The sequence below is a fragment of the Vitis vinifera genome, chromosome 17, assembly GCF_030704535.1.
Source record: "Vitis vinifera cultivar Pinot Noir 40024 chromosome 17, ASM3070453v1".
Lineage (NCBI taxonomy): Eukaryota > Viridiplantae > Streptophyta > Magnoliopsida > Vitales > Vitaceae > Vitis > Vitis vinifera.
In genome coordinates, this window is record NC_081821.1 from 11401600 (window position 1) to 11412541 (window position 10942).

Genomic DNA, 10942 nt, shown 5'->3' on the forward strand with positions numbered 1-10942 from the left:
TAACTTTTCAATAATTAGTTCAAATATCATTTTTATCCATTAGAATTATTTATCTCATATGCTCTTCTAGTTATTTAAAGTCTAACCCTCTCAAAAATTCCATGTCTTAAATTAATTTCTCCATAATTCGTTTAAATCTTATATTCATCAATTGGAATTATTATCCTATATATTCACCTATCTATCTAGCCTAACCCTTCAAAAATCCCGTAGTTTAATTTAATACTTCAAAATACTTGTTCAAATCATATTTTTATAAATCAAATCATTATCCCTTATTTATTATTTATTCAAAGTCCAAGCTACCAAAAAAATCATCACATGTCTTAATTTAATTCTTCAATAATTCGCTTAAATCTTATTTTCGTCAATTAGAATCCTTAACATATACTTACCTAATTATTCAAAGTCTAACCCTTCAATGTCCCATGTCTTAATTCAATTTTTTTCAATAGTCCATTCAAACCTTATTCGTCTAAATGTTATTTTCATCAATTAGGATTATTATCTCATATTCGTCTATTTATTTAAAACCTAGTTCTTCAAAAATCTCTCATCTTAACTCAATTTTTCGAATCTTAAAAATTCTATAGTTCGTCTAAATTTTATCCTCATCAGTTAGAATCATTATTCCATGTCTATTCAAAGTCCAATCTTCCGAAAACCCTATGTCTTAATTAATACTTTAATCCCAAAAATTCTACTATCCATCTTTATTCGCCTAAATATTATTCTCGTTAATTAGTATTATAATCCTACCTATTTATTCGAAGTCATATCCTTTAAAAATCCAATGCCCTAATTCAAATTCTTAATTAGAAAAATTCTACTATTATTTTTTTACTCGTTAAACATTATTTTTGCTAATTAGTGTCATTACTCCATACTTATTTACTTATTTATTTCGATAATTAAAATTCAATTCTTCAAAAAAACGAACTTCCAAATTTAACCTTGAGACTCAAAAATTCCACCATTCACTTTTATTCACTCAAATATCATCTTTGTTATCATTGTTATAAATTCCACGTTTACTTATTTCTTTCTTCTAAAAATTCTAATAATTAGAGTCCAATTATTCAAAGATCCGACTTTCAAACTTAATTTTAAAAATCCCACTATTCACTATTCATCCGTCCAAATATCGTTTTGATTAATTAATAACATTATTCCATATTTACCTATTTATTTCTCTTAAAAATCTCAATCATTAAAATTCAATTCTTCAAAATTCTAATTTCTAAATTTAGCTATTTGAAACTCCAATTGTCCAATCTCCGAACTTAATTTTCAGTTTCCCATGCTCCAATTCCCATATTTATCCCACTACTTATTATTATCATTATCATTATCATCTTATTCATTATTTCTATAAATTCCGCCTTCGAATGCTTTCTAAGATTTCCAATTTTTACGCATCAACTTTCATAATTTCTATTTCTCAAATAACTTACGATTCTGATCTTTTTCAAAATTCAACTCCCAAAGTCTCAATTTTCGCAACTTAATCTTTCTTTAAAATCCCGAACCTTCAAATCGTTTTCAAAATTCCAACCTCTTTCAAATTCAGTTTCTAAAAATTCTCATTCTCACATTCAATCTCTAAAAGTCTAATCTCCAAATAAACTCTAAAACCCCGATTTTCTAGTGATCTTCGAGATTCCAATTTTTCAATTAAATTTCAAAAATCTAATTTCCTCCCGAATAGTTTTAATTCCGCTCTGGCTTTCAAACAATCTTCTGCTCCTATGGACTTTAATAAGCAAGAATGAATCTTCATAATTCCTAAATAATGGAATTTGTGATATTAATTCATGCAAGATTAATCGGGCTTTGGTGGGGGCCCCACATACATGATCTTATGATCTATTGATTGATTTGATTGATTGACTTGGTTATCATACATGATTTATTTATCCTGCTCTCCGTCATGCATGCTATTATTTCTTAATTGTGCACTAACCTCTCTCTTGATAGCGCATGGTGGCTCGTCGCCCAGGTACGCACCTACTTTCACTCTGGTAATTGTCCAAGCATATTTTGATTCTCACGTGTGCATGATTTATTCTGGGTGCTCATTGATCTACTCGTCCACTGCCATGATTGCTTCATTTTATTAGTAGAGACCCATTTTTAGGGACTTAGAAGGGTGCTACGGTTTTTACCGTACCTTCCTGATAAGTAACCTGACCCCCAAACCCGATCCGGTTTTTCACAGACCACCTTTTCCAAACTAAGGAGTCACACTTAGGGTTTTTCTTTCTTATTTTGTTTACCCTTTAAAAATAAAAGAAAAATAAGTGGCGACTCCAAGTCATTTTCATAATCAAAATAAAAAAATCAATTTTTCGAAATAAAAAGTGAGTTTCGCCATCGAGCGGGAAACGCATGAGCCGAAATACGGGGTCCACACCCGTATAATAGAATTGTTACTACATTATCATATAACGAGGGAAGTAATAACAACAATAAAATTGTTTTGCCCTCTTCTTCACACCTTGCCTTGAATTGCAATAGTTGCAAAGTCAATCAATTAAAAATATTAAAGTGTTGTGTGTTGTAGTAGATCTGTGTTTTCTACCATATGTAGGCCATACAACTCCGTCTTCATATATAACTTATTTGACAAATTTTTTGTCATGTATAACTAGTATAAACTATTTTAGGTATCTTTTATGCGCCAAGTTCACATTATGTATTAAATGGATCATAGTAGCAACCTTCTAATCCATCTTTTCAAACGGTTCATCTATCATAAATTTGGGCTTCTTCATCATACCTTTTAACACCTTATGAACTCTTTATTGAATGAGTAGTGCCTTTATTTGTCATTACTATAGGGAAAAAATTATTTCAAGAAAATTTTGTTATCTCATATTTCACTCTAGAAATCTTGTTAACTTTAATACAATTTGTTATGTAAAAGTGAGTGAATAATAAATAAGAAAACAAAAATAAACGAGAAATGATCAATAATAAGAAAATGTAGAATTTAACATGATTTTGCAATGTGTCTGCACCCACAAGAGGAAATCAACTCAATACACTCAAAGGAATACTAACAATACCAAAAAAAAAACTCTCAAATCCCAAAAGTTTTGAATTATACAAAAAGGGAAAAAAAAAAGATTCATTATTTTTTTTTAAAAAAAAAATCCTTGTTTTCTTTCCCAATTTCATAAGAATATTTTAAAAAAAAGAAAATTCTAAGTATAAAAATTAAAGGTAACCATCCTAAGAGGAGTACGAGGAGGAAAGGAGAGGAAAAAAAAGAAGGGTTGAATATGGTGATGTTCACTTTTTGCAATTTTAATAATTGTAGAATACAAGTGATAATATAAACAATAATGTGATGAAAATCAATATAAGAGCAATTGCAAATACATAAAAAGAGTAGGGAGGAAAGAAATATAATATCAAGATTTATAGGGATTCAATCTAATCTCGGCCTATATTAACTTTCCTTTAGCTTCAATCCCAAGTTTGAAGTTCCATTATGTGAAAGCTTCAAGCCAAGTCTTCAAGTTTTTACACTTGGATTAACCAGTTCCAATGAGCACTTACAATTTTCCTTAAAAGACATTTCACTCTTAAACTCTCTAAGTATTACCTCATACTTAGAATTTTTCCTAAAGTGATACCTCATACTTGAGCCTACCTCACAAAGTATAAAGAAAATATTTGATAAAAATAAAACTTTTAGTTTACAATTTTGGTATAATACGATACAAGGAAACTAAAGTTGAATAGTACACTAAAATGATATGTAAGTTTAAAAACAAGTGCACTCTAAAACACTCCCTGATACTTAAATAATATTCAAGAATGATTTAAAACTGTCTCCCCATTAATATATGAAGTTTGGAGCTTTTAAATAGAAGTTGAAAACATAACTAGCCAGTATGCATAGCTTGGGGTCAACTAATAGTCAAATTGGCTTCTAGTTGTTGAGTAGCAAAAGGTATAGGATTTAGACATTTCCTAAACTCACATGCAACATTTAGACAGCTCAAAATGCTTGATGTTGCTATGTCAACCTTTCCCACCCACTTAGCTAGTTAGACTAAGTAATTCACATGACTTAGAAGTTAGAGTGCACAACGAAGGCAAAGAAAGGAAGCTTTCTATTGCATAAAAAGGTTTTACAATGCTATGAAGCTTTCAATTTGTTTGGTATCTTGGCCAAATGAGGACACCTCCTATTTATAGGCATTGTACAACTCTTTAGAACCTATAAAGGTTCCACTCTATTCTAGATTTCTCTATACAAAGACTATATACAACATATGTACAAAAGTACGTTAGAACTCTTTAAAATACCCCGCACTCTTCCCTTGCCTTCCATCTTTATGTAGAAATGTGTGGACATATTTAGTATCTTCTAGAAACTTTCACACTTCTCCACTAGTAGTTTCATGTGTATGGCTTCAGGGGGCTCCAGAAGCTTCATGTTCCTCTATATAAGCTCAAAGGAGGGTCATTTGAGCAAAATTGTGACAATTAGATTACAAGAGTTTGATTGCTTGATCATTGGTTCGATCGGGTGAGGTTATATTTCAACCAATTGAGACAAGTTTTTGTCGCGTTGAAAATTTTCATAAACCAGTTGGTCACTTGACCTGATCAGTTAACCTCTTGGTTTAACTGATCAACCTTAAACTTAAACCAGTCAACCTCTTAGTTAACCATTGGTCAAACAAGCAAAAAAAAAGTGAGAAAATAATGCATGAATGACTTTAAATGACTCGGATTGTTTTAATGTGAAAACTTGAGATTAAAAATAATTTTTAATGATAAAATGCATGATTGCACTAATGACCTTACAAAGAGATCTTAGAAAATACGTCTTGGATTAATCTTCTCTTTGAGGTTTTTTCTTCTTTTTAATTTTCTTTTGATTACATTTATCTTTATTATTGTCACTTTATAAATCATCTTGCCTAAACACACTTAGAATAAATCATTAGTTTCAAACCCTATTTTATTATCATCAAAATTAAGATCAATCAAACATTGATTTAACATATTTTATATCACAATAAACCCATTTCTATTACATAATTTCACCATATATAGGATAGTTCATTTATAATAATAGGAAAATAGTTCTTTATAAAATATTATCTAAATAGAAAAATATCAAACATCTAGAATAAGCACAAAATGAAATTTGAGACACTTTTCAATATAAATAAAAAAATTAGTCAAATAGTTTGACAGATCTAGAAGCTAAAAGATAACTTTCTTAATATGAGAAAGGGATGGTTACAATTTTCCTTGACATAAAAAGATTTTTAAGGATCAACAATCTCCATGTCAACAATTTTTTCCAAGAAAAATATTTGTTCTATCATTTTTATAGATGATGTTTCAACGTCAACGAATTTTTACGAATATTTATTTTATATCTAATTACCACTTGATGTGTAATCATATGATAAACATGGTAATAAAAATGTGGTTTGGTGTATATAGTATCACCATTTTCTTCAAATAGAAAATTTCACTACATATATTATTGGATGAATGTTATTTGTATAAATTAAGAATGCGTTTGGGAGTTATTATAAAAAGTTTTTATAGCCTTTCTAACACTTTAATGATGAAAATTTTCAAATATTAAAAATATTAAAAATGTCATTAAAATTACTACCAAACAGACTCTAAGAGTTTAATTATAAATATACTCGATGACTTATTTCATTCAAAATTGCTCCTACAACACCATGTAAGAATAGTGTAATTATTTTATTATTTAAAAATAAATAAATTTGAAACCATATTTTATTATTCAACTGCTGTTGTGTACCTTGTTCTGCAATTTTTTTTTGGGGGGACCCCTTTTCTTTTGTTCTTTTTCCTTCTCAATGTTAAACAAATCAATTCTTCAAATTCGCCCATAAATGAGAAACGATCCAAATACTTTCATTCATTATTTTTCAATGCCCCATAACTCAAGCCATCATCCTTAGGCCTTGAATTACTTCAAGGATGGGTTTTGATAATTTGGAGATCAATTTAGGTACAACCAAGGTTTGAAAAATCTTTTGTTTTGTTTTTTTTTTTTTTCGTTGGCAAATTTTGGAGAAAAATTGGGCGTGGGGGCGATGCTGTGTGGGCCCTGATTTTTTTGGAAATTTTTTTCTTTTTTTTTTAAATGATATATATTTTTCTTTTTCTTTTTTTCAAAAAAAATTTATTTTATTTTAAATTTATATTATAATTTTATTTTATATTATCTTTTTATTTTTAACTTCTTTTCATATTTATCTCATTAATCCTATTTTTAAAAATTACTATCACTTCACTCTTAATTTTTTTATTTATCCTTTTAATTTTAAATGTTTTTATTTTAAAATATTAAAAATATAATTTCACTAAAATATTGCTACAATATATATATATATATAAACTAATGAAATCCTAATATTTTATAAATTAAAATTAATTTGATAAGATAAATTATTAATAATTTTAATTATTTAAATAAATTAATGTTAATAGAAAAAGTTGTCACTACATATTTGTAATAAAATTTTAGAAATAAAATCTCAAATAAAATATTTTATATAAATCAATTTAATTTTTTATTTAAAATGTAATAAAATATATTTTAATAAAAGTATTTTTAAAAATCTTAAAATAAATGAATATAAATATATTAAAAGAATTTAAGCTAATTTTTTTTTTATAAAAATTTGATAAATATTATCTTTAATTGTATTTATCCTAATTACACTTACAAAATAACTTTAATACAAATATTTTTACTCATTTTATCATTTTTTTAAGTTTTCTAAATATTTTCATGAATTTTGAATTATTTATTTTCTATTTATATTTTTATCAAAATATTCATAAATATTTATTCGATATTTTCAATATATCTATAAAATCCAAGTACTGACATATTCTTGTTTACCATATTTCAAACCTAGAGTACAACAAGAGAGGTAAAAACCCTTCATATCCATGAATATTATACTTAATCTTACATGGTTTTAGATCATTATTTAATTTAAAGGGTTATTTAGTTAATAGAGGTTAAAATAACTCTCATATTTATAAAAATAACCCATACGTCGAAAAACATAAAAAATGATTCGATTGGAACAAAAATGCCCTTCCTTTTATTTCCCTCATAGACAACTTCTCATTTCCCTCTATTTTATAGTAGATTAACTTTTTATTTTTTATTCGATCATCTATTTACTCTTTTAAGGTTTTTAAAAGAAAGATGAGGAGTTTGTTCAATGTATCTAAAAGAAGAGAATGAAATAGAAGAAAAAGATGATAAATTCTCTTGGGTTTCTAAATGAAAGATGAAGAGTTGGTTCTGTATACCTAAAAGAGGATAATGGAGTAGAAGAAATGTTCTAAATGTTGAAGGGAAATAAAAAGATGGGTATTTTTGTTCAAATTTGGTCAATTTTTATACTTTTCGAGGGATGAACTATTTTTGCAAATATGAGAGTTATTTTAATCCCTTTAACCAAATAACCATTATTTAAATAGGTGTTATTTTTAAAGTCATTAGTCTATAATATATATATATATATATTATAATTCTTCTATTAGAAACAATTTTATAAAGAATAATTAATGTTTAAATATAAATTAAAATATTCTTTATTACTATGTTAAGTAACAAAAAATATATATATATATTTTAAAAAAAAGCATCTAACAAATATTGTATAAATATAACTTTAAATGATTATGTGTAATTTTTTTAAAATTTATCAAATATCTAAATATTTTTTTAATTCCTTGCTATGGTAGTTGTATAAGAAGACTTGATTAAGGTATTATTTTGAAAAAATTATAATTATTATACTTTTAGGATAAGTGATTTATGATTCTAGTCATAGGATGACATGACAACCCAAGAAGAGATAATTTTCAGAATTTTTTAATTATTAAACTTTTAGAATAAATTATAATTTAAAATAATATATGAAAGTTTTGGTTGAATTCTAGTAACAATGACATCAGGGGTACTTTTTTCTGGTGACAGAAAAGGGGAGGCAAGGCAGAAGAAAGCATATTGTTATTTTAGTTTTTCTCCACTAAAATGTAGAAATGGGGTTGTTTATTGCCATGTTATCTGCTTGACTTAAACCCAAAGTACAGGCAGAAGACTGGGCATTGAGACCAGATCTGCAGCTGCAAGCCTGCAGCCATAGATTCCTCAACACTTTTCTGCAACTATCACCCCCCCTAGATTCCTCTCCTACACTCAGTCTCTTGACTCTCTTGTCTCTGCTGCAAAATATTTGGAGAAAAGTTAAAAAGTGAAATCTCCCCACAAAAAAATGATGTATAATATTAAAAAAAAATAGAGAAAGAATTATGAAGACCCACATTGGAAAACCAACTCTTCATCTCTATGTAATATTTTAATTTTGACTGGTCATCTTTTCACCCACCCCTTCATGTGCTGCAATTGCTTGGATGTAGAAATCTATACTCCAAATCTGGTGAAGAGGGGCTTCTCTGCTTTTTGCCATGCATGGAAGTATGTATTTTAAGTGTAACAGAAGCAAAACCACCTTGGATTCATAAAAGTTGAAAGAAGAAATTGAAATGCTTAAAGTAAACCAAGAAACCAAGAAAGAAAAAAAAAAAAGAAAAAAAAGAAAAGAAAATCCAGGTATGAGAAATCAACAGAGGTCATTGGTGATTGAATATAAAAAGGGTTGTTCTTGTTCTTCACTCACTCTCACTCATCTGCCATCTGTATGCCAGTTAGGGAATATGTATAATTTTATCACTTCATAAATGATGCCAAGAACACCTCTGGCAGCATCTGTGACTCACATCTTGTGAGCAAGATCTCTCTCCCCCTCTCTCTCTCTCTCTCCCTCCCTCTCTCTCTCTCTCTCTCATTTTTTTTCACTCCAATTCAGCCCTCTCCAACTCATGTATTTCATCATCCTGGCCAGTAGCTCATCTTGTTGACTGGTTCTTCCTCCTCAAAATTGAGCTTTGCCCATTGTTAATTTGCAGGAATAGTTGGTACAATGCAAGACCCAATTGGGATTCCTGCTTGCTTTTCATCTGTTGAGAAGCAAACTGATGACCCAGCTGCTGTTACAAGGTCTGGGCAGAGTGTTTTCATGTATGTATACCGCACGAAAATTGCAGATCAGTGCCGCCTGATTACCATCACTTGGTGCAAGAATTTGCTGCTTCATGGCCTATCAGTGGCAGTGGAAGGCCCGGATGGGGAGAGCCAATACACCTGCAAGGTGGAGCTGAAGCCATGGTACTTCTGGAGGAAACAAGGCTCCAAGCGCTTTGTAGTTGATGATAAGCCTGTTGACATCTTCTGGGACCTTAAGGCTGCAAAATTCAATGGAGAAACCGAGCCAAGCTCAGAGTACTATGTGGCAGTTGTGTGCAATGAAGAGGTTGTGCTACTTCTTGGCGATCTAAAGAAGGATGCATACAGGAAGACAGGTTGCAGACCGGCTCTCATCGATCCAATTTTGGTTTCAAAGAAGGAGCACATATTTGGAAAGAAGAAGTTCTCTACAAAAGCTAAGTTCCATGAGAGAGGCAGATTCCATGACATCTCAATTGAGTGCAAGAACAGAAGTGGTGGCAGTGGTGGGAGCATGGGTAATGGCAATTCCTGTGGTAGGGTTGATCCAGAAATGGAGATAAGGATAGATGGCCATTTGGTCATTCATGTTAAGCATCTCCAGTGGAAGTTCAGAGGTAATGAATCCATTCATGTCAACAAACTAAGAGTGGAGGTGTATTGGGATGTCCATGACTGGCTCTTTAGCCCTGGTTTAAGGCATGCTCTATTTATCTTTAAACCACTTATGTCATCCACATCACCAACATCGATATCAATATCAACTTCCTCGTCTCTGCCATTATCATCACTGACATCAACAACACCATTGTCATCTCAAACTGGGAGCTGTGATGCAGCAGAGGGGTTCAATGCTGGTGGGTCATCTGAGTTTTGCTTGTTTCTCTATGCCTGGAAGGTTGAATGAGGGGGACTGAGTTGGCCCATGCCAACGGTCATATCGCCAACAATGCCAAGAAGAATAAGGCTGTAAAAGAATGGGCCTTGAATGCAATGGTGAGGATGGAGGTTCGGTGCAGAAAGCACATTGAGAGGGCATCACATGAAAGGAGATGGGGCCAAAAGAAGAGGGCTTGGAAGTTAGTCACAGCTGGGATTGAACAAGTGGTCACAATTGGACAAGACACATTGGATCACATACATGACCAATAATTTCTAATCTAGAGGCATCTCCCTCATCTTTTAAAAGAAATTCTATTACCTCCTCCTCTTGATCTGATCTTGATAATTGAGCTATTATTTTTTCAATATATATGTCACTGTCTTTCATTTATGTATAGACTGAGAGGTTGACATTAGAATGTCTGTATCTGCCCAAACGAGGCTGATGCATGTGATGGTGATGGAGTCGCCAACTGCAAGAGAGTAAGTGCATTGCACATGAAATAAATATCTTCATTTCCATTCTACTTCTCTTTACAACTACTTCGCTACTAAACTAAACACCCATCAAAAGTTAATTTTTTGTTGTTTCCTAATAATAGTGGTGTAATACTCATTTTCCTTTGTCCATCACAAAAGAAAAGTCTATCAGACACTTCCCACAGTTGTATCTTCAGAGTCCAACCTGCATAAAACTGGTGACTGAAAAATTATCAATTTATTACCTTAAGGTCTTAACCAGATACGGTAAAACAGGAAGCAAGAGTCTGATGCACCTTACAGGGAGAATTGGTAGATAGAAACACAACATATTTGTCGTAGTCCACACTACTGTTAAAGGCCGAAAGCTTTGGGTAAATAGTAATAGCAAGAAGATCAATGTGATAACTATGATCACATGATCACTCAACCATTTCCAAGTTGTCGATTTGTATTGTGGGAGAAAAAACTTGC

General features: G+C 30.5%; 1 protein-coding gene across 1 annotated transcript; it reads left to right on the top strand.

Moving 5' to 3' along the window:
• The first annotated feature begins 9023 nt into the window (after positions 1-9023).
• Positions 9024-10013, top strand: LOC100243254 (uncharacterized). The gene has a single exon (XM_010664785.2). The coding sequence runs from the start codon at positions 9024-9026 to the stop codon at positions 10011-10013; it is 990 nt and encodes a 329-aa protein (XP_010663087.1).
• Positions 10014-10942: the final 929 nt, after the last annotated feature.

Excerpts from the sequence above, each read along its gene's own strand:
- LOC100243254 (XM_010664785.2), top strand. The coding sequence starts at position 9,024 with ATGCAAGACCCAATTGGGATTCCTGCTTGCTTTTCATCTGTTGAGAAG.